The sequence below is a fragment of the Pseudopodoces humilis genome, chromosome 4 (assembly GCF_049639895.1).
Source record: "Pseudopodoces humilis isolate 2021_Gansu_Grassland_sample_001 chromosome 4, ASM4963989v1, whole genome shotgun sequence".
Classification (NCBI taxonomy): Eukaryota; Metazoa; Chordata; class Aves; order Passeriformes; family Paridae; genus Pseudopodoces; species Pseudopodoces humilis.
The window spans coordinates 52,880,975-52,907,826 of NC_142203.1; the positions used below are offsets into that span (position 1 = coordinate 52,880,975).

Below are 26,852 nucleotides of genomic sequence, written 5' to 3' on the forward strand. Positions count from 1 at the left end.
ATCACCAGTTGGTCCCAGACAAACACACTGGTGTACATACGAAAATATTTAACAGGAGGATAGAAAACACTGTTCCTAGAGATTTCCCATCCTCCTCTGAAGAAGTGCACTTTGCTCTTGACTGCTTAGAGCTTTATAACTGGCAAGCTCCAATGTGAAGGTTGCTGAGCCTGATGTTAGAGAACGCAAAACTGTTGAGTAGCCCTGGAAAAAATGGAGAACACACATCACTCAAATTAGGATAACGGGAAGATAAGTTAGCACAGAAGCTGCTTAGACCACAGAGAGAGAGAAAAGGAGTGTCAGAAATATACTAGTGTATAGCAACTATACTATACTATATATACTACACTAGTATACTAGTAAGTTAACTTTCCAATATTACTGCATTAGAATTGCAATACATGCATGAGTCAATAAAATCTTTTTTTATTCCCTGTAAAACCTATTGTAAAACCTTTTTTGTTCTCCATAAAATCTATTTTAGTAGTATTTTAGTAGTATTTACTACTTATCTTACTTAACAGCTGAACACATGCTGGTTTAATAATCTGAATTTGGCATAAAAAAGCTACTCAATTTGTGGGCACTTCCAACCTTCAATAATTAAAATACAATTTTAAAAATCCATTCTAAATTTATTTATCCATGGCAAAAGGAAAAGTTAAATGAAGCCAAATATTTTAAAGAATATAAAAAAGATGAATTTTACCATTGGTAAGGTAATCACATACCATCATTTCTGCTAGTGGAACAGCAGCGACCACAACTCTGTTATCTTGACGGGACTGGATTTCCTGAATATTACCTCTCCTCTGTGCAAGATCAGCAAGTGCTGCACTGAGATGATCTTCACTTACTGTGATTTCTAGGTTCATCAGGGGCTCCAGTATTTGTATACCAGCTTTTTTCAAAGCCTACATGGAAAGGAAGGAAGTTATGCTGATGTACTCTTATGGAGTCTTTCTAAATTGATGTAAGTACTTAAATCACTGAAGCGGACTCAAACTCTCCACTTGCAAAAGCTATAAATTTCCCAGCAAGGGCATTTCAAGGGCATACAAAGAGGAACAATGTCCAGATATTGATACACATATGTTTTCCCAGCAGTCTATCATGCTACTGCGTTAACAGCAGCTTACAGTTTTACTGTACCTTTTGCATGCAACGGGAGACACAGGCTGATACCATTGTGTGCGAGGTGTCCGGGTGCACTGTCAATGATTGCACAGTCACATCTATATCTTGAACTGGGAATCCCAACAGAGGTCCTGGGCAGCGCCATAGAGAAGAGATAAAAATTGAAATAAAAACAAAACAAGTATTTGTTTTTCAGAATACTAAGACGCATGCAAAAATTTTTCAGAATTAACTTGAAGTTTCTCACTTTGCTCTTTCCTTCCCTGTCCTTCCCCCATGTGGCTACTTTTCCTCATTTTGAGGTTTTGTCATTATCTAACTTTGTCACTTTTGGCAAAGGAATGCAGACACATATTTTCTCACTCTCTTTATCAAAAGCACAGATCATTTTCAGAACCTGAAGCTCCTGAATGTACTCATCCAGACAGCCATTACCAAAAAGTTATTTTTAGATACATTTTATTATCTAAAACTAGTCTCTTGAACAAGAGATCATTTGAAAAAGTAGGGAAAACTTTTGTTTAACCAGAAGCCAGAATATTTTCTGTATTTTCCTTCTGAACACAATATAATCACAGCAATGCCTGATACTAACACATAACCAAAACTCCAAGGCTAACTCACTTCCATAAAGGATAAATTAGTGTCCTAGGCAGATTACCTCCCTCCAACACAGGACTCTCAAACAGACCAAACTGTGTTAGACTAAATGTGAGGCCTGAACCACATCTGAGGAAAAAAACATAACTTTTTTTTTAACAGAGAACACGTTTATTTTTTTAAGGCACTTAATGGCATCAATTTTAGGCTAGAGACAGCACAGTTCTGATGTTTCTTCAAGAAGCATAAAGAAAGCACATGGCTAAGAGATTCCACAGCCAAAGATGGGAGATGCTTTCAAATTCCACAAAACTACTTTGAAAAATCACTTCATGCTGGTTCTGAAAGGGAAATTCTCCTTTGTTAATCCACTACCTATTGATTTTAATGTAAGGCACTTTTCTGCCTGTAAGTTACTTAAGACTTCTTGTTTTTAATCAAAAGTCAAGGACACTTTTAGTCCTTTAGCAAATGCACACTTTGCAATTAGGTAAAGCTTTTTACTGAAAACTCATGGATTTAACATATTTGAAAATAAAAAAATTCATTAGCAACTGTAATGGAAGTGTAACACATGCTAGCCTATGCAACCATTTTTGTTATATCACTATGGTTTACATGATGTCATAAAGTAAATGCCTTATCTCTTATACCAGATTAAAAAAATAAACTAAAAGAACTCCAAGGTCACTGTTGAGTGACTGAGAAGACATCAACCTTAAAAGCAAACCAAAGACACACTGACTTCCATTCCTGGCATAGAGAAAAAGGTGTTTGGCAACTTTTGTATTTGAAGACATTTCACACCTTACGTATATGTTAGTCACACGTATATGTACTATCTTTTAGTTTTCAAGCTACCAAGCAGCTTTTCCTTCTAGAAAATTGCTTCTTACAAAAATATTGGACCAGTATAGCTGACAGAGCATTTCCTTTACCTTGAACACATGAATTTGTGATTCCATTTTCTACAGCTCCTTGGAGTTCTTTCGGCAGTACTTCACTGACATTCTCAGCATAGCTGATGATGGGTTTTGTTGTTGCTCCTTCTCCTGACCTGGGCCTCACCTCTACCTCTGCAGTTACACAGTGTCGTTTATCACCTACTGTTTTGTCCAATATATCTGTGGGGGGAGGGAAAAAATAATACATAAAAATCATCTGAAAGTTACTCATGTATTGCTTAAAGTAAATCAAGCTACAAAAGCTTGTAGCTTGAAAAAAAGATGTTCCTTCCTTTTACTCATTTTACCTATAGCTTGGGCTGCATTTAAGATGGTTTCTCGGTATGCTATTTGAAGAGGTCCCAAATAAGTCTCGATTCCATATTCACGTTTGATTCGGTCATGAATGATTTCTATGTGTAGTTCTCCCATGCCACAGAGGATAGTCTGGTGAGAAGATAATTAAGAGGGAAGTGGAAAAACATGCAAAACTCAGGTTTTAATACAAATTCTTTAGGCAAGGACTTGCATACTTCTAATTTGTAAGAACAAATGCTTCTAATTCTAACGGCCATAATACTCCAAATTCTAAGGACTCTACAGAAATACATTGCTTTAAGACATCTGACATAAACACCATTTAAGTGAGAGTTGTTACCAGTGTTATGCTTACCATAAAAAAGATAATCTTACCTAACCTTAAAAACTAAGTAATTCAAACTTTTTTAAATACAGAATTGTCAAAAACATGCAGAGCATGGGGTGACGTCCTCCATTCTGTAAAGCACAAGTGTGCAAGACTCTGTTTTAGTTTCATACACAGAACCTTGTACGTGTATCATAGGAACATTCAGAGAGTCCTTTTTATTAAAGAAAATCTCAATATGCAGATGAACTAACTCAAGTGCAGTCTTGATGTTCTAAAATAATAGTTATAAGATGAGCAATACAAGATTCATCTTACTTGTCCTGTGTCAGGATCTGGCTTCACTTTTAAACTTGGATCTTCACGCTGAAGGCAACTCAATGCATTATCCAAGTCTGTACGGAAATATAAAACATTATATCTGAAGTTTATTTAATAATTTGAAGATCAGAGTAAGTGCCTAAATATCACTTTCCTAAAAACAATCAAAAAAGATCCTAGAGGAGCATAGATTTTGGCAAAGTCAGCTCAAATTACAAGTAACCAGCAACTTCTGATTTTATCCCACAAATTAACTGTGCTACAGTTAACTAATTTAATTATGATACATACTATTTTCAGAGTGATATTGTGTGCTTTTATGAAGAAAGACTGGAACCTACAAATAATTCATGAAGTCAGTGAATAACTGATAAGGAAAATATCAATTGTTACATGATTTACTTAAATATTTCAAGATGAGTTTGACATGAAATGGTCCAAATGAAAATGTGCACAGTTTTTTATACAGGGTTTTGGGTTTTTTTCTGGTTCTCCATTATCTTAACTGCTGAGGAAAGCAGCAGAATGATGAACCAAGAGCTGAGACTGCATTAATCATACTTTACAGTTTTTGTGGGAGAAAAAAGCAACAAAAGCAAACAAACAAAAGCAAACTAAAACATCCAAGCACCACAAAATCAGTAACACCTTATAACCCAGTGGTTCAGCCTGCAGACACATTTTCTACCTTACTCCATTCTGTCACAAGTCATACCACTACTGCTTGACACTGTGATAGCAAAGGATATGGACAATCATGATCTGAAGTATGCCATCAGTATAAAAAGCACCAGAAAGAACCACTAGATCACTGGCCATGAAGTTTGTGCAACTCACTCATCCAGCTAGGTGGCTGCATTGTACCTTGCTGTCTGGCCATTGAAGGCGGTTCAATGGTACAGAAGAAGACAGGCTCAGGGATCTCAACACCTGCCAGCAGAAGACTGTCTACACCACTCACAGACCTCTTCTTTTCCCCAGCATCCCGTCCAGCTCGGCGTGCTGCAGCGACAGCCGAAGCCTTTGATGACACTATGGTATCTCCAGTGGCACTCTATAGATCAACACAGGAAGTGATGTGAAAAAAAAAAACAACCAAAATCCCCAAACTCAAAATGTATGCCAAAGCTGGACACATTTTAGAAAATCTCTGCAAATGAGATTCATGCAGCCTATACAGTCAGTAACAAATTATTAAACTAATAGAAGAAGCATGAAACACATTTATTTGAACTTGAAACTTGCTTTTGGCTAACTGATTCGGAACATCATTCCCCTTCCCCACAGGAGGTCTCTGTGACATTACACTGTATTTTAAAAGTTACAGTATTAATACACGCTCAAACCCTAACATACAACTTCAGCTTTCAGTCCTTTCCAATCAGCACTGCAGTTTCCAAGTCAATTACTGGTATTTGCACACTGTGGTATTTAATTTTGGAGGAAGTATATCTAAATGTACTTCAAATAAAGCAAGTTTATATATATCACCATAATGAAGAACACATCTGAGATACACTATCATAGAAGTAGAAAGCAAACTCGTAAAACAAGCTCCTTTACAGTATAAGTATTTTTCATTACCTGTTTTAACCCAACAGTCAAGGCAATGTTGCCAGGCATTAGTGACGGTATTTCAATTTGCTGATCAGCAAAAGGCAGGAGCAGCCGGCTCATTCTCTCTCTGAAAATTAAATTCTCTGTTACTCAGGACTTTAACAGGCATCCCAATGCTACATTGAACCACACCTCTATCTTACTCACGTGCAACTTTTGTTAATATTATATACAGCTGACTGAGGTTTCAATGAGCCTGAGTAAACACGAACAAAAACTAGTGGTCCACGACATTTATCATGAAGAACTTTGAATGCCAGGGCACACAGGTCATCCTTGTACCACTGTCTGCAAAATAAAAAGCACAACAAAATGCATACCTGTAGGATTAATCCACTCATACTCACATTTACCTAAATTTTCACTCATTTACGAGATGATGTTTCTTACTGCAATGCTAATGGAGGCAGATTTTCAGAAACTGTAATTTGTACTGAAAAATAATAAACTAAGTAGTTCCAGCTCCAGTAAGACGTGTAAGATGTTACGTGATTCAGACAGTACTAAACAGGATTCCTAGATCACATTTGTGTAAAATGAAAATGTCCTCAGATTAAAAAAAGACTTAAGAATTCCAAAGTGCAAGTTTGACAACTGGAAATAAATGCATCCAATTCAGGAAGAACTGACCAAAGCAGGTACAGTACTCAAGTGTATTCTTCTGTCCACACATGTCTACTATTATTTAATACCTAAAGAGGGTAAATACTTTTAAATAATATGAGTGCTTTGTTAATATAGTTCTTTTCTCCTTTTGTGTTTTCATACTTATTTTTCCTTCTTTTCTTCTGAATCTCCTTTTCTATCTGTACTTACAGAAACTCATGTGAACGCTCATTAGGTGCAGGCAAGTACAGAGTAATAGCATCCAGTAATGGCTGCACCCCTTTGTTCTTCAGTGCACTGCCACAGAGGACAGGGACAGCCTTCTGAGCTAGCGTGATTCTGCGGATAGCAGACTGCAACTGCAAAAAAATAATTATTTTCTGTTAACACATGATCTACAATTTAGCCTTAAGTTGCACCCCAACTATGAGATACTGCTAACTAATCCCCAAAAAGCTAAAAAGTATGTTTGTAAATATAATATCATTCATCCAAACTCCTTTCACTGCTTTTTAACAAGGTCCAAACCATAAACCCAAACATTTAGATCCTTAACCAGAAGACACTGGTTTTAAGATTCCTAAACATTTCACACAAATCTGCTGTTCTTGTTATAACAGTCCTTTTAATTCAGTATGTTGTAACTCACTACTTTCAACATGCAGTGTCTAAAGTTCCAACCATTCCAAAGTAGCTGACATGCTATTTCTGTTGATGAGAATCAGCAGCTCTGTCACAAACTACAATAAGTCTATCTGAAAGTTTCCCTGAACTCTTTTACAGCAGTGTAACTTTCAAAAAAAATAAAACCCCACCTTCCTGAATAAATGTACCCAACTTTTAAAATTATGCCTAACATGCCTAAGAATCATAGCCCATCTTTATAACATTCCTACTAACTCCAAACATATTCTGTTCTAAATCCATACTACTGTTAATTTACTACATAAGATAACGTGATCTCTTTTATTGAAAAATCTGCAAAATCATAATTTGCATGTGTCAAAGGAAGAATAACCCAAACACTTGCAATGAGAGCTAGTAAATACTTGGAAATGTAAAAAATACCTTGTCAGCTGGTATTAAGTCAAAATTTTCACCATTTTCTCCTAGAACCAGTTCAGCAAATTCATCATCCAGATCTGCAACCTTCAACAGAGCAGTTCTTTTATTATTTGGCATACAGCAGTTTCACAGAAAACTACATATTTTACTTACTTAGGATATATAGCTAAATACAGCAGGAACAAAGCCTTTAAAGACATCAGTAATTATAAACTCAAATAATTTAAAATTATGGAAATGAAGGCTTCAAGAAAGGATGGGGGGAAAAATACCCACTTATAAAGTTGCTGTCAAGCAAAACATCATTGAGAAAGAGGATGCTTTCTCCCTAAAATGGAAAAAACCTCCAGCCACACAGTGAAAGCTATGAAGAGTTTAACTGATGTACTTTGGTCCTGAAAACACGGGGAAGTCTGAAGTAAGCAGCAAGCAACCTTTGCAAGCCAACAGATATTGAGCAGGAAAAAACAGACAAGCATCAGGGCATTTTGGCCTTCTTCATGTCAAGGGTTTGTAGGTCCCAGAGCATGTCTCTGTTTTCAAATTATCCCAGTTAGCTTGACATGTAACTTAACTCCTTAAACATCTCACATACATCCCTGCACTGTCACAGACTCAGGACACCCAAGCACAGGAAAGCACTTTGCCCCCTCTATTGGCTACAACATCAATTGGCCAAATTCTGAAATAAACTAGTTGATAACCAACTAGAAGTCTTATCAAGTTAATAGTTAAAATGTGAGAGATAAAGGAAATAGTTTGTTTAATTAAGTGAAAGTGAAGTGTGCGAAAGGGCCAGTATTCAAAAAGCTACATTTTACAGGGTTTCTGATAAGGAATATTAACAGCATAGAATGCATTTTGAAAAATATTTTACAAACACAAAGTTATCTCAATTATCACACTACTGGTCCACCCCTTCCTCCTTCAGGAAGGACCCAGAAAACAAAGGGAAAAAAATTAATGCTGTTCTTACAAACCTTTCTATCTGACAATATATTTTCCTAAGATAAAAGGCTGGGTATTAACATTGCTATTTAAAACCTACTAAATTTGAAAACCAGATTGTGTGTATGTTCTACTGAACTCAGTACAATATAAAACAGATCTCTCTGATTCCAAAGGAAATGGAAAGCTAGCATCATCTGTTTATGCACTTCCACAGTGTTATTCAAAGTTGTGTGGAAGGCAGCCCTTCCAGCAAAAAGGATTGATTTATGATTAGATTGAGCTGCTTCTAACACAGCATTTAGTGCCATTTTGACCAGGCTGCAACATCCCATCCAGCTTCTAGCTGTCACTTAGAGGACCATGGATACCCTGCAGGTTTCAAGTCACATCTGTCACGCTTCTTGTGAATGTACCAACTATACTTTGGCATCTAAGACAGTAAAAACAAGACATCTAAGACATTGTCTGCTTTTAGCTTCCCCAGCACAAAAGAGACTGACATATTGCAGGAACTCCACTGGAAAACCACTAACAGGGCTGGAGCGCAGCTGGAGGCCCAAAGAGATGGGTTTGTCTGTCTTGGAGAGGCTGAAGCACGATGCAAATACTGTCTCTTACTATTTGAAATAGTGGCCCTACTTCAGGCCACTGAAAACAGAATCAGATTCTCCTCAGAGGTACGTAACAAAAGCACCAGCATGCCTGTGCCAGCTTGTGACACAATAAAACTTCATTGGACATTAAGAAATGAAGATCAAGCACTGGGACAGGCTGCCTACAGAGACTCATCATCCTTTGATTTGAAAACTCAGCAAGCCTGAACAAGTCCACCTAATGCTGAAGTCAGCCCTGCTTTAAGCAGATCACTTAACCAGATACCTCCAGAGGTCCCTTTCAGTCTATTTTTCCTACTACTCTGGGTAATGGTTTTAAATGTATTATGTATTTACTTTAGAACTTTACTTGTTCTATTAAGGTATTTCTTGCATCCTGGACTTCTTGAAACAGGTTTGGATCGTCAGTCTCCAGCAGCAGCTTTCGCTCAAAAATTTTTCCATCATCCAAATCAGAAGTAGGTTTCCACATTATTTGCTCCTTAGTCACAACATCAACCAGTCCTCTGAAGGTCTTGGCTTCCCCAATGGGCAACTGCAAATAAAATGGAGATTTTAGACAGCTGAAAAAAATTAACAAAGGAGTTCCATTCAAAAGAAAGGAAACAAGCATTTAATTTCTAAGCTTACCTGTAATAGTAAAGGTTTTGTCTTCAACTTTTGTTTTATGCTCTCAACAGCATATGTAAAACTACAGAAGAAGAACAGATACTGAGTTACACAAAACCTTATGATATCAGTAAAACAGGCTCACCATTCCGTTTACTGCAAAAATTACTCCTATAATTACACAAAAACATACATTTGCATAACCAAAGGAACATCTAGTAAGTATTGACATTAACTGGGTTGCTCTATGCTTAATTGGAAAATGCTAGGCATTCTCTTACAAGCTTTTTAGCAATTATTAAAATAACTGCCTAAATACCTTGCCCTGTTTTTGTCCATCTTGTTTAAAAAGCAAATCCGTGGTATCTGGTATTTGTCCGCTTGCCTCCACACTGTCAGAGTTTGTGCCTAAAGCCAAAGACAAAATGGAAACAGTGTCAACAGCTGAGCTATATGCTCCCCACAACCGCTGAAGGTCCTAGCTCAGAGTAGAGAAGGGAACTGTGCTGTGTATTGTGACAATCCCATATCTACCATCACTGATTAAGTCTGCAAGCAGCTTTGTCTTGTCTCTCATCTTTTGTCATTACCTTGCCTGCACTAAGGGCATGCAGGCATAGTGGCAACTTTTCTACAGGACTGAACTACTTAAACATCTCACACTATAAGAAGTCCAGTCCTAGCCTGCCTCCACCTTTTCTGCACTCTGTTAAAAGAACCATTGGGGATGGAGAAAACCTGCCTGAAAATTACCTATTTTCTACATAAAACCTGAAAATGAGAAATTGACAGGTATTAATTTCATTCAATTTGTGGAGCTAAGCAGAAGTATTCACCTCAATCAACATTTGTAAAAGATAGCAACAAAACAACAGAAACATTCCAAACTTCTAATGGTAATCACACTTATTTGCTGCTTACTACCATGGAAATTTCTGTGCACCATAGGATTTAAAATTACATGCTCAGCTTCCTGAAGCTGAATTTTGATAAAAGCATTGAGAAAGATAATACAGAGAAATATCTCTATACATTATTTCAGCCTAATTTAAGTCATTAGACATGGTGGGAAAATAACTGAGAGTGACTGGCAGTAAAATCAGAGAAAACTGGGAAGGTATATTTACCCTTCTCCTGGGGTGACTTTATGATACTTGTATCCACAGTTGTCTGATTTATGTTACATATTAAATTCTGCACCTTTAAGACTGGCTCTGAGAGTGAAGGGGGGAAGAAGAAGCCACAGTTCGTGTTGAGGAAAAGCATCACTCCCCCACATGCAGCTCCTGGACTGTGGTGTCTGCAGCATGGACAGACAGCAGGACGGAGCTTCTCTTTTACAGTTAGTTAGTTTTTAGCTAGCTGAGGAGTTCACTGGACTTTTTTTCCTTTTTTCCTTGGATCTGTGCAAACCTGCTCTGGACTGAAAACCCAGCCAAACCCCGGGAGCTGGGGCCTGTGGCCCACCGGGGCCTGGGCCTTGGCACTTTCCAGCGCCAGAGGGACTGATAAACAAGTGAGCGGGCCGAGCTACACCACATGAAAAGGACTTTTCTTCCTTGATTTGCCATCTCATCGAACAGCAAGAGGTTTTATTGTTTAATACTATTCAATTTCTGTTAAATAAGCTGGTTTTTTCCACTTTTCTCTGAGGAAATCTTTTTTCCCAAACCAGCTGGGGGAGGGGCCACTTGAATTTGCTTTTCTGGGGGGACTCCCATTTGGAGGTTCTCTCCCAAATTTGCCCTAAACCAAGACAACACTCTAACAGAATTTGTAACTGTGGAAATTATAGGGTGAAATGCACTTGCTACTTCCCAGATAGGTTGTGGTCAGCATGCTCGATTTCCCACACACAATACATGCTGAGGGGGACAAAATGGAGGCTGGAGCAGAGTGGAGACATTGTGTCCAGGCTCTGTTGAAATCCTTGCAAAAGGGAGAACTCAAGGTGGCACCTTGCAGCTGATCAGCCACATAGCAGCTGTCAACCAAGGGAGAAAAAATAAGATATCTAGCTGCTGAACCAGGAACCATGGCAAGATCATAGACATATACCTCCATCTTAAAGGTGACCTCAGATGTAACACTGATATTACCCACCTACAAGGTACGACCACCCCCCACTGAACATGATGCATGACTCCAGTCACTCAAGCTCCACCTAAACACAAAAATAGTATAAAAGTAAATTAAAAATGGGGAGAAGTTAGAGATTTCTGGGAACTTCTGGGATCAGACAACATGCTGAGCTTTTCTTCATTCCCACAGTCACATCTATTGGGTAAGAACTGTGCTCTATCCATGCTGAATGACTACATCAAGCTAGCACCAGTTAGGTATTAGAGCTGGTTAGCATACTGCTTTGAAGACATTTTTGCAGCCAGATGCTGTCACCAGAAGTCTTCTAACATTAACCTGTCAGAGTTTTCAATTACATTAACAAGGAGTGTTATTACATAAACTGTTAAGCCCGAGTCCTGTAAGGGTGCTAAAAGTTGCTGGCAGCAGGTAACATACTGCACTGTGGAGGCCCAGGGTCTCTCTTCTGCTGTTGGCAGATGTGTCTCTGGATCTTTCCTGAGGCACCAACAGACCAATTAAGACCACCCACTGCAGGAGGGTGTCTTTCTGTTTGCATATGACCCCAAACAAGGTAGTTCAACCACACTCAGATCCATGGACTGTTCAGTGAAGGATCCCCGGGTCCCCAGAAGAGGATACTGACAGACTGAATTGGGCACAAGGGTCTCACCTTTCCTGGGGAACTGACAGACTAATCAAATACAAAGGGTTTGAGAAAAATCTCTCCCCTTTCCCATGACTGACTGTACACACATCCCCCCCCCCAAAAAATCTAACAGTTGATTTTACCTCAACACCAGCTGAAGCATCAAACACTGCTACTGCTCCATCCAGTACTCTCAAACAACGCTCAACTTCCACAGTAAAGTCCACATGGCCTAAAAAACAATCTTCCTTTTATACCATCATAATTTAAACAGGCAATATCAACAGGTCATCACACATTTAAACATTACTTTTTTCTTTCAATTAATGTCAAAACAACTTTTTCTTTACTTGCAGGGAAATACACCTATCAGTCTTTGAAATAAACATCATTATTATAATGCAATCCTAGAACTGAGAACAATTTAATGTGGAAACATCTGAGCTCACTTTATATAAGCTAGATTTGGAATCAGCAAACAATAATTATCCAAAGCTGAACAAAGCTTAGTATCGGCATTTTTACTGATGCAATTAAACCAATTAAATTTTGCACCATATTTAAGACAAAGACACTCCGTAACATTCCACCTCATCCTCTCTCCCTTAATAATGTGAGTACCACTAAAGTGCAGTACCTGGGGTGTCAATCAGATTGATTCTGTAGTCCTTCCAGTCAAATGTAACAGCAGCAGACTGAATGGTAATACCACGTTCTCGCTCTTGTGCCATAAAATCTGTCACTGTGTCTCCATCATCAACATCTGCAAACAAGAAGCAGGATTGGGTAATTCACAATTCACAAGCCTAACTTCTTCTATCAGTCATATACAGTAGAGAACAGGGTATAAAATTTAAAAGGTCAAAAAGAAATACAAACAGAGGGTGCTGTGACCATTTCAAACTAGAAGAATTCTATTAAACTTGGTGTAGCAAGGAATTCTTCCTGTGCCATGGCTTTCAAAAGAAATGGACACATTTTCTTACTCTGGTTTCTTCACATATCAAAAGAGAACTCAAGAAACTTTACCAGAATGGCCAATGAGCAAGCAGAAAAATAAGGAGATTCTCTAATTAAATGTTAAACGAAACATAATGTGCTGAAAGTAAAAGAAAAATATCAACCTCTAATAACTGAAAGCAAAATTGCCTTAGTACATAAAAAAAGCAACATGCCTTAAAATTCATTTAAACTGCAGCACAACTTTGGAACAACTGCCTCCTACATGAGGTATTCCACCAGCAACTGTACTGCATGTAATTGTACACTATTCAATTTCTTAAACCTATTGAAATACAGAAAGCATTTCTAACCTCCAAGTGTTCTTATATATCCAGAATAATATAGCATTCTCTCTGTTGTCGTAGTTTTGCCTGCATCAATGTGGGCCATAATGCCAATGTTTCGGATTCTGCATAAAGTGAAAACATTGTGGTTAGTGCAGTAATTCTTTAATCCTGTGATAATTCTTATTTGCATAAATAGCTAATATTCCCCCAGAATAGCACACCAGGTTAATAGCATTGCTCCTCTGCTGCATATCTGATATGGTGAACATTCTAACACTGAAGAATGTCAGTATTGATATGGTGGATTTTCTTCAAATCAGTAGTAATGAACAGTGTTGCAACAGGTTTCCAGGCTCCACTTCATGGAAAGCCCCTTCTTTGGGCTCATGCTCATCCATCTGCCCTCCCGACAAACAGAAACAGCCCCTCCCTTCTCATGTCCATCACAATCCCTGACACCTGGCATCCTAAACAACCTACTGCATATAAACCTTTATACCCCAAATACAGCACATCCAAGTTCCCATGAAGTTGTCCTTGATCTGGTTCAGCCTACTTTTTCTTCCTGAAGTACCTCACCAGTATCTTCCAGAACTGCTTCGCTTGCTCTGCGCAGCACAGGCTTGTGATCAGCCCCCATGTTCACCATTAATGCTGGCTTGACCTCACGCTCAGGTACACCCTACCCTCAGCAGCCTTCCAAGGGAACTTCAGCCCTAAGGCAATGTCTTTGGCAGCTTAGCTCCTAATTGCCTTGCCCTTGTTTAAGTAACATGGCAGAGTGCTTCCATAAACACAAAGCACACAGACTTGCCCACCACAGTGGTCCAGTTGCCAAGACATCCTTCCCCCTTCTTCACCTCCCAGCAACACTGTGGATGTGGAGCTTCCCTAACAGCCTGGGTTTGTTTATGATGGTGAAAACCAGAGACAACACAGGACCTCTGTGCCACCAGCAAGCACTCTAAATTGAAATGTCTCAAGGGTAGAAGTAAGCAAGTACTAATTTTATATTAAACATGCACATGAGACAGGCATGGCAACAACCTACAATTCTTTATCTCATCTTCTCTGACTGAAGTTACATCCCAGCAATAAACTAGCTTGATGTACCTGGATATATGAGGATTAATGACAGAATGCAGAGACTTAACATCTCCTGGAAACAAACAAAATGAAATAACTTTTCAGACAGAAGCAAATGTAGAAGTATATTTAAGAAAACTTCTAAAATCCTTATTCGAAAAAAAAGATTCAGAGCCACAAATCACAATAATCTGTAATCTCTACCACCTCAAATTTTTAAAGATACATACTTAATTTTAAACAAACCTCTCACCACCTCAAAAAAAATGAGAAATGCTTGAAAAAACAGCTGTTATTTAAAAACAACAGGAAAAAGCCAACACAGGACAGGATCATCATCTTACTCTGCAGAAGCATGCTTCAGTTCAAGACAACTATAATGCTGACATTCATCTGAACTGGTGATAGATGATAAACTTGAAAAGTTATTTCTCCTTTAAGCCTTAAAGCTATACAGCATAACTCTCAGGGATAAAAGGCAAGCTGACCTGTGTTGAGAAAATACGGCACTGGGAAGATTTTAATAGCTATTTTCTTGCAAAATAGATTCTTTCTCACACAGTTTAGCTGTAAAATAAGTTGTCAATGTAAAATAAGTTGTCAATGAAACTAACCCAAATTCATTTATTCAAGGTATTGAAGTTGTGTTTCAGGAACACTCACAGTACTTTCGTTCATCTTTGATAGGCCACACAGAATTCAACAATATTTAAGCTAGCATTCCTTCACCACCTGCAGATCATCTGTCTCATCAGAGACACATTAGAGTAGCATCTTACAGGAATCCTTAATGAGGTGTTCCAGCACACTTCACAACTGACCTGACTTCCTATAACATGTACCTTTGCTTATTATTGTTTTCTAAAGGCTACATATTGTGAATCTACTCAGCAAAGAGTAACAACACAAAACTCTTCAGTCCTTGAGCCGTGTAAGTGGTCTATTCATGTACTAAATTCTATAGAGAATAACCAAAAGAATACAATACGACAGAAATATACAGAAATAGAAAGTATTTTTTATTCTTACTCACTTTAAAATTAATCCTTACTATAAAGAAAACAACATAAACTTATACCTGGTGGAGAACTGTAGTTTCTCAGACTGCAGTTTAGCTGTGTCACACTCGTGATTCTCATTTTCGTATTTCTGAAATACATGCACTTGAAAGAAAAAAAGATTCGTATAGAATGTTTATTGTTACAACAAGCTACTTTGTAACAACATTTTTAGGCGTTGTAGAAAAATAAACAGAAAAAACAAATCTACAAGAACAAGTATTATTGTCAGGTATTATATAAGATCGAAACATTAACTATTTAAGAGCAGATGCTTAAAGATGATGCCCACACTGAGGTTTGAGCCAAATTTGATCCCCATAATATCTGAGATATTCAGTAAAAATTTATAGCAATATCAAAATATTTTTAATAGCCAAAATTTTTTAAATAAATCTAATTATTTGTGTAAATAATTTAACAATGACAAGAGTTAAGCAGTCAAAAAAATACACAAAAATTACAAATTCAATTCCCAATTCTGAAGTCCCATTCCAACATGAAAATATGCATTGTCCACAGGCCAACTGTTAAAGACAAAAAAAAAATCAAACAGAAACAAATACCCTAATTAAAGAAGTTTACTCAGAATAACCCAAGTGTTTCCCTTGCTCATAGATGAAGAATCAAAACTGGAAGAAGGTTTACCTTATTGCACAAACTTGATGGCTTCAATGCACTCGCTGAAAATTTCCCCATAATTTTCAACATTTTGGCTCCCGTCTCTAAAGCTGTTCCCTGGCAAGGTAAGTAAACATTGTACAAAATGTTTATGACAGGGAACAGGCCAATTATGTTCCTTTGACATAACTCAATCACAAAACTTCATTCTTTTTGATGGAAAATCAGGTTAACATTTTTCAGGCTATTGTTTTGCGACTTAAATCAGTGCCAGATCTGTAATAATAGTGTTATTAAGCCTTAACAACGCAGCATAAATGCATGTCCACAAACAGTAAATATATTTCTCATGGAAATAATATATTTCTCAAGGAAACATTACAGTAGAATAATGAAAATAAGAGTTAACACTCACTCTCAGGTAAGCTCCAGAGCATCGATTAATGGTGTGCAAAGTGCAAATAGCTTTTCTAGTCTTGAAGAATGAAGGACTTTAGGGCAAAGTACCTGTTTAGATCAGAAACAACTGAAAATATTAAGTACTATGACCTTTTAAGCACAGCCAAAAACCACTGCAACAAAAAGCCCAAGTGCAGCAGCGTCAAAAGCATCCCTACATGGATGCTGATTATCTGAGGAGACGTCACTGTCCAGCTGCCTTGACTTTATGCTTCGTAGTAGTTTCACAGTGAAGAGTACGCGGCTGAGGGCACACGTTCACCTCCGCTCCGTCACCTCGCGAGCCCACACGTCTCCCGATGGTGCCGGTGCGCTTTGCTGACCGGGGGAGCGCGAAGGGCGCGGTGTATTCACGCTGCCCGTGACGAGTCCTCAAGCCGAGCCCAGCCGAGTACCGCCAAGGGCCGATCCTCGGTAGCTCTCCGCAAAGTGACACCGCCCTATTCGCCGCGTTACGAACCTTTGCGGCGTTTCTGAGCCAGTTCCGGATCACCCTCAGATCCCTGGACCTCCCAGCAGGCCCAGCCCGGGACCGCGCGGTCCCTGCCCTGTCAGCACGGCCCCCGGAAGGCAACGTGCTTCTCCCTTCCCCCGCTACCTCACCTCCCTCCCTCGTTCCGCTCTCCCGTCACAGCCTGACAGACCAGGCAGCAAAAAGCGACGCTTCGGCTTCTCCCGCTCCGTTTCTCCCCCTCTCCCTGACCTCGTCAAGCCCAGCGCGAAGTCCTCGAGGGGCGCGGACCGCCGCCTCTCCGCCGGGAGCAACCAAAGCGGCGCGGGGGACAGTTTCCAGCCGGAGCCCTTTCCCAAGCGGCCCGCCCTTTCCGCCGCGGAGGAGGCCGCGGGACTGCCGCCATGGTGGGAGCCGGGGACACGGGGTGCGGGGCCGGGGCGGCGGGATGCAAACGGCGGTGCACGGGAGGGACGGCGAGGCTGCGGGAGGCCGGGCGGGCCCCGCAGTGAACGTGCCACCGTCGGGCCGCCGCCTCCCCGCGTGTGGCGGAGGCGCCGTCCCCGCCCCGCGGGCAGCCGTGCCCGCTGACCGCGCTGCCTTTGTGCCCACAGCCGCAGAACGAGCACATCGAGCTCCACCGCAAGCGCTATGGCTACCGGCTGGACTACCACGAAAAGCGGAGGAAGAAGGAAGGCCGGGAGGCGCACGAGCGGTCCCGCAAGGCCAAGAAGATGATCGGGCTGAAGGCGAAGCTGTACCATAAGCAGCGGCATGCCGAGAAGATACAGATGAAAAAGACGTGAGTGTCCGCTTCCTCTCTGATAGCGTCTGAAGAGTCTTCCTGACTCTTGAAGGATGAGACGAGACGTTGATACTGTTACAAAGAGCTCGCTATTGCTTGAGTCCCATGTTATGGTCTTCAATAGCGATCAGGCTGCAGAAGGAAGGGGGGGGGGTTTCACATTTCAGGGGCCCTCTATATTAAATTAGTGTTAACAATTCCACTGCTCAAAGTACTCCCTGAGGGAAGTGCTGATAAGTAGTAACCGTGACTAGTGTAATCATAACAAAAAAAGTGAATGCATTTTCGTGGAGCTTTTATATCAACTGGTGTGTTAAGTGTAGCAAGAGGCAGCTCACATTTTTTAATGGTTAATAGAAAACGTACTGTAGCATACACAGTATTTAAGCAGAAGGTGAGGCCTGTTTTCAAGGATAAACAGCAGTGTCGAGCATAGACAAATAAAAGCATTTCTCTGGAAATTTTATCCAGAACTTGAAATCAAAGCTGTTAATGATGCCTGAAAACTAGACAAGAAAACAGTACTCCATAATGTAAGGCTTACAGAGCACATACTTGTTTATTCAATGCCAGGAATGAGGGGGATAGCTCCACCACAAATTCACCTGTCCATTCTTTGCGCTGTACAAGCTTTTATACTTTTCTTACTTAATGTGCACATTATACTTTCCTAACCTGCATATTGTAACATATTTTCTAATTACGTGATTATGTAAGCCCTTGTAGCACAAGCATGGTTTCTCCACGAGGTGGTCGTCAGCCTCTGTGTGGTTGTTTTTGATGAAGGCTCCTAAGTCTTCTCGGGCTTGAACTTTCTACCCCTGCTTCTTGCACATGCTCTATAAGATTGTCTGTTTAAATAGCCAGTGGTTATTTGCAGTTAGCTTGTTCTGCTGAACTTTCTGATTTCTAAAAGGTGCTTCATTCACATACCCTGTTACAAAGTAACTATTTTTTTCTGAATAGCTCCAGTTTTTTGCATAGCTCAAACATTATCCTGCTACCTAGGCATCTTTAACAGTCTCACTAATTGCTACTGAACTTCATACCTGTCCACTGTGTTGTTTTTGCTGCTTTCAAAGTGTAGATAGCCGTTTTCCTCTGCTACTTTTAAAGATAATGGGTTTATTAACCCATTATTAGTTTGTGTGTAATTTCTTCCACCCAGTAAATGGCCTCAAAATTAACAAAACTTGTCCCCTTTTAAAAACACACATTCCTCACATATATAAGCATTGCTATCAAATTTCAGAAGAGGAGTAGAATGTTTTTTTTTTGTCAGTACGGAGGAAGGCTACTGTCTCTCAAAGTGGTTGGCTTTACTTTCAGTCACTCAGAAATTCCTTAAAGAGGTGCATGTCTTTCTTGTCTTCCTGTCCTGGTAGGAAGTGACAAGATTAAGTGAAGTGAGTAGTTTACCTTGAGAATTATTTAGTGTTATTCCTTAAATATAAATACATAATACTTCACAAATACCTCTTAAAGAAAAATTTGAGGAGGCACAGACTAAGTTAAAATGGTATATCTAAAATAAGTCCTTTTTTCATGTGCTGTTAATATTGATTTTCTTTCTTTGCAGCATTAAAATGCATGAAAAGAGAAATACAAAGCAGAAGAGTGATGAAAAAACACCCAAAGGAGCTGTACCAGCATACCTGCTGGACAGAGAGGGCCAGTCCCGGGCCAAGGTCCTCTCTAACATGATCAAACAAAAAAGAAAAGAAAAAGCTGTAAGTAAATGTATCAAAGTTCAGATACCTAAAATTATGTGTAACAATGACTACTTTGTACTGCTGATGCTCAGGTTACCTATCAGCTTTCAAGCAAAGAGTAACTAAAACATGAAATCTTGAGTAACTGAACAGTTTAGGACAATGTGAATATATGCAGTATCTTGACTTTTGGAACTTTTACGTGCTAATTAAAGTAAGTGGCTATGAGTTACCTGTACTTTACAGAAATGTGATTTTATGCTTTGGTTTTTTTCCCCCTTTCATTTAACTATGTGACATGTAAGAATACTGACCTTTTTTTGTTTTACCCTCCTTCCAGGGGAAGTGGGAGGTTCCTGTGCCAAAGGTTCGTGCACAGGGAGAAACAGAAGTTTTAAAGGTGATTCGTACAGGAAAGAGAAAGAAGAAGGCATGGAAGAGGATGGTTACGAAAGTTTGTTTTGTTGGAGATGGCTTTACTAGGAAGCCTCCTAAGTACGAGCGATTCATTCGACCAATGGTAATGTTTTGGAGCCTTAAAGAACATTTAAGGAATAATTCTTTTGGTTTACTGCTTTGCTTTTCTGTGGTAAAGAAGCTTTCTTGTAATATAATGCACTTGATTTTTATTCATGTAGAACATTCCTGTTAGTTTCCTTGCAAAAGAATAAACTTCAAATAGCATGGGGAGTGGGGAGATGCCTCTACAGTCCCAGTTTATATTGAAGTACCTGCTTTTATTCCTGTAATTCAGATGTGTCCCGTAAGTTAAAGCTACAAGCTCTCAAATTAGCATGGAAAAGTCTTTATCTAAGGTACTTTGCATAGCTTTTAAAGATGTAGGTGTCTTCTCCAATCTGCTGTGATTCTCTGCACTGCAGAAGCTTGCTTTGTTCTAGGACTTCAGAATTCCCTCCTTTTGGCCTAAGTAGGCTTGAAGCACAGTTGTGACTGTGTGCAAGGGAAAAGCTGTGCTTCCAGCTTTACTTACACAGGGGCAGTGCCTGGGCTCTATCAGTCTGGCAGCACACAGGCAGAAAAGCCGGATTCAATGAGATAGTGGTTTTTTTTATATAAATACCCATTCCTTTCCCTTACAGGAATCCACAGTCACTGTGCAGGCTGCCTGTTGAATTGTACTTTACTACTGGTTTAATTGTCTCACACAGCAGCCTTGGAAAAATTTTTTTGACACAGAAAAATTTTTGGTACATAATGGTAAAGTACCCTCTATGAAGTACAGATCACTAGATAAAAGTGCTGTATGAGTATTTCATATTTTTTGTACTTCCTTCATGGAACAGAAGTTGTCCAAGGTAACAAGTATTATTGTTGGACTACATCTAAAAACTGACATCCTGAAAACATACTTGGAAAGCTTTATCTTGTCATTAATCAGGTTTTAAAATGTCTGGCAGTCTACAATAGGTAGATGGCATTCTGTATTTCAGGTTGTTTCATTCTTTCCAGTCTCCCTAAACATATAAAGATGAGGACATAGTTCTCAAAACTGTTTAACTGGATCGGTTGTGAGAGCTTAAAGCAAATACTAACTCATTCTAACACTCTTTATGCAACAGGGCTTACGTTTCAAGAAGGCACATGTGACACACCCTGAACTTAAAGCTACATTTTGCCTACCTATCCTTGGTGTAAAAAAGAATCCATCATCTCCTTTGTATACACAACTGGGAGTAATTACTAAGGGCACCGTCATTGAGGTGAACGTGAGTGAGCTTGGTCTTGTGACACAAGGGGGCAAAGTTATCTGGGGTAAGTAAGTTTAACTAGTTATACTGCAGAGCTGCTTTTTAAAGATTTTAGTCTTTATTGTATAATATATTCTTAAGACCTCATTCTCTAGTCATAATTGATCTATTGTTAAAAGTTAGGTTTGGGCTGTAGCAGAAGCAATAATAGCAACTCTAAAAATAGAAGCTTTAAGTGTTAATATTAGGTGTTCCATTCACACTTCCAAAATCAAGTTAGATGAAGTTCAGAACAAAGACTCAGATCGCTTGCCTGTCATATTGAGCAATGCCACAAGTCTGAAACCATGTGAACCATGAACAATTGAATTACGTTTGCAGTGGAAGTTCTGTGTAGGAGCCTCATCAACTGATTCTGCACCTGGGGTGGGGCAGCCATGTTTGTGTGTATGGACTGGGGAACAGGCTGGAAAGCAGTGCCATGGAAAGGAACGTGGGGGTCCTGGTTAATGGCAAGCTGAACATGAGCCAGCAGTGCCCTGGCAGCCAGGAGGGCCACCCGTGTCCTGGGGACATCAGGCACAGCATCAGCCAGGCAAGGGAGGGGATTGTCCCGCTCTGCTCTGCTCTGGGGCAGCCTCATCTTGAGAGCTGGGGACAGCTCTGGGTGCCAGAGTATAAGAGAGATATAAAACTATTGGAGAGTGTCCAAAGGAGAGCCACAAACACGGTGGAGGGTCTGGAGGGGACACTATATGAGGAGAGGCTGAAGTCACTTCGTTTGTTCCACCTGGAGCAGAGGAGACCTCACTCTGGTCTTCAGCATCCTCACGAGGGGAATTTGAGGGGTGGATCGTCATCTCTTCACTCTCATGACCAGTGGCAGGACTTGAGGTAACAGCACAAAGCTGAGTCAGGGAAGGTTTAGGCTGGATATCAGGAAAAAGGTTCTTCAGTGGTTGGACACTGGAACAGGCTCCCCAGGGAAGTGGTCTCAGCACAAGGCTGACAGAGTTCAAGAGGCATTTGAACAATGCTTTCAGGCACATGGTGTGACTCTCGGGGGTGTCCTGTGCAGGGCCAGAAGTTGGACACAATGATCCTGATGGATCCCTTCCAACTCAACATATTCTGTGATCTTCATAAGACCAGACTGCCTTCCTGTAACAGAGAAGTTCACATGGACAGTAGGAAACCTAAGAATTTTATTTTTTAATCCTCTCAGAACTCTAAGTGATACATTTATGAAAAAGAGCTTGAATATAATGTTTTGAGAACAGAAGTTTACAGCTCAGTAGAAGGTAGATTCAGATTTCAAAATGCATTTGAGTCCCTGTACTTCAGAGACTTGTTAATTGAATTTGCAAACGTAGAAAGACCTAATCGATATGAACGATTTCCAGGGTTTTTTACACATGTAATTCCCTTTTCTCTCTAGGAAAATATGCCCAGGTAACTAACAATCCGGAAAATGATGGCTGTATTAATGCAATTCTTCTTGTTTAAATTGGATACCAAGAGTTGGATGTGGGCATCTACAAAATAAGTGGACTTTACCCAAATTTACAAAATCTTTGGAACCTTCAGCCATTCTGTAAGTGACCCCACAAGCCGATGAGGAACTTCAGCCAGAAACAACTGCTCACATTTTTTTATTTATGTTTGCTCAGCTGAACATTGTCCAAATAAAGATATTTAATTTTCATGCTTTGTTCACATGGTGTGGATTTGGTCTTAACTCTCTTGGTGTTTTTACAGTAGCAATGTCCTTAGGTGTGTTGTACCTAATTCAGGTCACATTCCCATAGGGGAAATTTCCCATATGGGAAATACAGCCACTGTCTCACACAATGTCCTGCCGTAATAACTAAAGTTACAGAAGACTATGTTAATTTGTATTCGACTTCTGGGAAAGCAGAAGAGCTGGGAGGCTGCAGCTGGAGCCTTACTGTAGACTGACATAAGAAATTAAGCACCAAGTTTGATATTTGCCCCTGCAGAATCGCAGGCATGGGAAAACATGAGCAGGAATGGGGTTGTGTGTTATTGAATGAGTGTTTTGAGATGGCTTAAAAATCACTAGGGCAAGGGCACCAGAAAGAAACATTTAATATTAAGCAACAGCATGACAAAGTTCATTGGCAAGACTGACTCTACAAGACAGCTAAGGCATAAGATGTCAGCTACGGAAAAAGGAATGCAAAAATCAAAATCAAGTAGATCAAAATCAAAATTACTTAGGCGGTGTGTGTGTGTGTGTGTGTTTAGGTGTGTGTGACAAAAGGATAGAAAGGTCAACGATATAAAGTAAAACAGCCTAAAAGCCCAACAGCACTCAAACTTAACTGTGCTTAACTTATACCTTAAATCTTTACTCATAACTTATAATTTAACAGTTTAACAGAGGAATAACACTTAAAAGGACTTAACCTATCTTAACAACTTCACAACTTGGCAAACACTTGACAACATTTAACTTAGCTTATGTCTTTACCTTACAGGCCTAATTTACTTAGATATCTAAGATACTTAAACATCTAAGAAAGCAGAATTTCTCCCATATTTGCTGTAACATACACACACGCACACAAAGAGTTAGTGCAAGGTACCTGTGAAACATTCCTTTCAAAGGTAGTGAAATGCGCACTGCAGATACTCTTGTATCTCCTCAGTGGTATCCTTCATCAATCCTGTGAATACAGGAAAGAAGAGTTAGTTGGCTTTGAGAGGCCCCAGACTTGAGGTTGATGGTTACAGCCTGCAACAGCTCAGGAGAGCTCACGAAGTCTTATTTTTTACCTGTGTTTATGGGCCTTGAGAGAGCGGGCCTTAATCATAACAATGTTTCATCCTGGCCACAGTTTGGGTCAGCACTTTCTTTGAAAGTGTTAGAACAATGATGTAGCAGTTAGGCGAGAGAAATAGTTTCCACAGCTGTTCATTATGAAAACAGGATCTTGTTATCAGCTGTTTCTGGAAGCAGACTGTATTTCTGATGAGCCCAAGAGGAGCTGAGCCCCAGTGCTGTTCACTCATGGCTGAGGCCTAACAAGCATTTGTCAGATCACAGCGCTGCCTGGAAAGGGAGCAGGGGATGCACCACCATAGAGCAGGGTGAAAGAACCAGAAGGGCAGCTACTCTCCACCTGCTGCCTTTCTTCCCCTTGTTTCCATGACTGTATTAATGGCATGAATAAAGATGGGAGTTTGTAGCACCTTAGTTTCAAGCAAGAGAACAGTTTCAGAAGTTTAAATGTATGAATTTTAAAGGGCTTAAAGATGTTAACTTTGAAAATGGTCTGACAGTCATGATGCTACAACTATGCAGCAATTTTGGTGCCTTTAAGAAATACTGAAGAGAAACTAAAGGTCACAAGCCTCAGCTGATCAATTCTTGAAGCTGCATTCTTGAAATAAAAGAATAAAAGGCTCCTTCTAAAATGGAAGCTTTCAGCAATGCTGTGTATAACTGAATTGGTAATCTTCCAGTCATGGATTTAGTAGTAAAAAGAAGTATTTCTTCACTATAAATAACCACACTCACCACTTTATATTCTTACTCTTAAATAGTACTTTGCTTATTGCCAGAGAGCTTTTAGCACAAATTACAAGTCAAACCCTAATAAATTTCCTCTGGTTTATGCAAGCAGTATTCACCTACAACAGATTTGAGTATATCTAGGTGTGGAGATTCCACCAATTCTCTGAGCAACCTGATCCAGCATTTGACCACTTCTAGTTTAAACTGCTTTTTGCTTAATTTCCTGTATTCCAGTATTTTGCCTAACTGGGCCCCACTGAGTCTTAATCCATCTTTATATCCTGCAGTGATGCATGGCCTCTGCCTCATCCACAGACTGCTCTATGATCTCATTAGGTTTTTGCCCTGATTAATGATTCCTACTCCCCTTGAGCTTTCCAGAAACACTCCATAAATAGGAACTTCTGATGCCTAACCAAGGGCACAAGAGATAAGCAGCCGTCCCCAATAGTCTTGAAACATCCCGGAACCATAGCCAGTGGAACAGTATTATTATTACTGGGCTTTTGAAGAATTCCAGTAATTACTTACAGCCAGAATGAAGATTAACCGATGTCTAAAGTCTATCATCTTGCAATCCTATAAACGATGCTCCTAAGTAAGGCTCTTTTCACCCTCCTGAGCCACAGCAGGCTCCTCTGGGTGGAATATTTCCCACAGCTGACCAACTCGAGGGTTTGTGATACTCGGAGGATCAATGCCAAAAGCTGACAATGGGGCCTGGGCTGATAGTTCCCCACACTGATTAAGCCTCAACCCTCACTTGTAACTTCTCTCTAAAACATCCTTTTTCTGTTTCTCTGTTTCTGCTGCATCTCTTCTGTATTTTATTTCTTTTTTCTTCTGTATTTTTATTCTTGGATTTCTCAGCCTCCTTTGGACTGAATTCTTTTTGGGATCCTCCCTCGTGGGGAGCCCTGCTTATCTCAGTTCTTATGATTCGAAGAAAACTCCCGAGCTCGTTAGAATCTTGTTTCTCGTGTTTATTAGAAGATCATCACAAAACTTGACAGGTCTCTTCAGGCTGGCTATACAAGGTTAATCTTTGCAATCTGGTACATTTCTTTCTTCTGATGGTACAAACAAGGCACGCTTCGTGGCTGAGGCACAAAATGGCCCCGAAATACGCAGTTCTTTTATCTTTATACCTATTTTCACCCAATTAACAATAGACACGTATATTATTTTTCTTAATGACCCAATGACCCATCACCTCTGTGATGCACTGTGGCATTTTCTAACCAATCAGCTACTATTACCCAAAAACCTCTAGAAGAACATGGAGAAGAAAGAAGAAGGGACAAGAGACAACACCCTAAATCCTCCATCTTGTCTCCTGTTCTCTAAACTGACTTTTTCACCCAATGACTTAAAAAACTTTCTAATCTACACACTTACACTTTTAGCTTTTTCCATCTAACTTTAACATTTGTTTTCATGTATCACCATGAAAACATGCTCATGAATTTCATATTATATGAAATTCAATGTTTTTCTGGATCTTATAACTAAGTATCAGAAACAAGGGCACACACTCTGTATTCCAGACTCCAACATCACTCCTCCAAAAAAGCAAAAGGTACTCATTCAATATGAGTATTTCACTGAACTCAAGGGGAACTTTGAGTAGGTATCTTTATCTTTGTGTGTATACACATATCCGTCAATTAATTTAAACACCCTGTAGCACATACAGTGTAAGCGTTGCCATCTCAGATCTATAATTAAGTTATTGTTGAGAAAATCCTATGGAATCTCTTCATAAATGTTAAACTAGTCAATGATTGAGTGCTGCCAAGTCCTTTACAGATAATCAAAGTCCATAACTAAGACTGGACTCAATCATACTCTGTCAGGAGTTTGGAAAGCTATGGTGTCCCATCTGTAGGGAGAAGAAAGCAGTCTAGATTCATAGATGCTTATGGCTGAATAGAATCACAAAAGCCAGAGGACCCTCAAAATTCCATACTTAGCATGGAAATTGGTATGTTAGTCCCTGATCTCCTAGCCACACCAGTGGGGTTTGGATAAAGGGAAGGGAGAGAGGGGCAGGAGGGAGAGGTTGATCCAGCTGATGTGGTATCCAGGTCCTGGGGCACATGTGTACCTGAGCTTCATGGAGTCATGGGCATACCTCAGAATCCCATTCCTGTGCCTACTCCGTACTGTGTTGTGCTTTATTTCCAGAAGCCAGAACAAGGATATTTGGTCCTGGAAAAGTGCTGCCCTCTCTTTGTATGTCCCCATCTCAATCTATGTCTTGTTCTTGCTCAGTGT

The 26,852-nt window shown here is 39.8% G+C and overlaps 2 protein-coding genes across 3 annotated transcripts; one reads left to right on the forward strand and one right to left on the reverse strand.

Moving 5' to 3' along the window:
• Positions 1–65: 65 nt before the first annotated feature.
• Positions 66–17,061, reverse strand: GFM2 (GTP dependent ribosome recycling factor mitochondrial 2). 2 transcript variants are annotated; one of them, XM_014252261.2, is made up of 22 exons: positions 16,818–17,061; positions 16,314–16,405; positions 15,926–16,015; positions 15,298–15,382; positions 14,247–14,292; positions 13,158–13,255; positions 12,482–12,607; positions 11,988–12,076; positions 9,433–9,521; positions 9,135–9,195; positions 8,854–9,039; positions 6,943–7,023; positions 6,085–6,233; positions 5,416–5,556; positions 5,236–5,335; positions 4,516–4,705; positions 3,649–3,725; positions 2,993–3,131; positions 2,679–2,864; positions 1,156–1,271; positions 735–917; positions 66–204 (listed from the first exon to the last, which is right to left on the reverse strand). In XM_014252261.2, exons 3-22 carry the CDS (start codon positions 15,986–15,988, stop codon positions 76–78), a joined length of 2,334 nt encoding a protein of 777 aa, XP_014107736.2. In that variant the 5' UTR covers positions 15,989–16,015; positions 16,314–16,405; positions 16,818–17,061; the 3' UTR covers positions 66–75. The 2 variants fall into 2 exon arrangements, with proteins under 2 accessions (XP_014107736.2, XP_014107735.2); XM_014252260.2 differs by having other exon boundaries at positions 16,516–17,061.
• Positions 17,061–22,739, forward strand: NSA2 (NSA2 ribosome biogenesis factor). Its single transcript, XM_005522725.3, has 6 exons — positions 17,061–17,215; positions 17,423–17,610; positions 19,193–19,343; positions 19,666–19,845; positions 20,906–21,098; positions 22,473–22,739. Exons 1-6 carry the CDS (start codon positions 17,213–17,215, stop codon positions 22,538–22,540), a joined length of 783 nt encoding a protein of 260 aa, XP_005522782.1. The 5' UTR covers positions 17,061–17,212; the 3' UTR covers positions 22,541–22,739.
• The last annotated feature ends 4,113 nt before the right edge of the window (positions 22,740–26,852 follow it).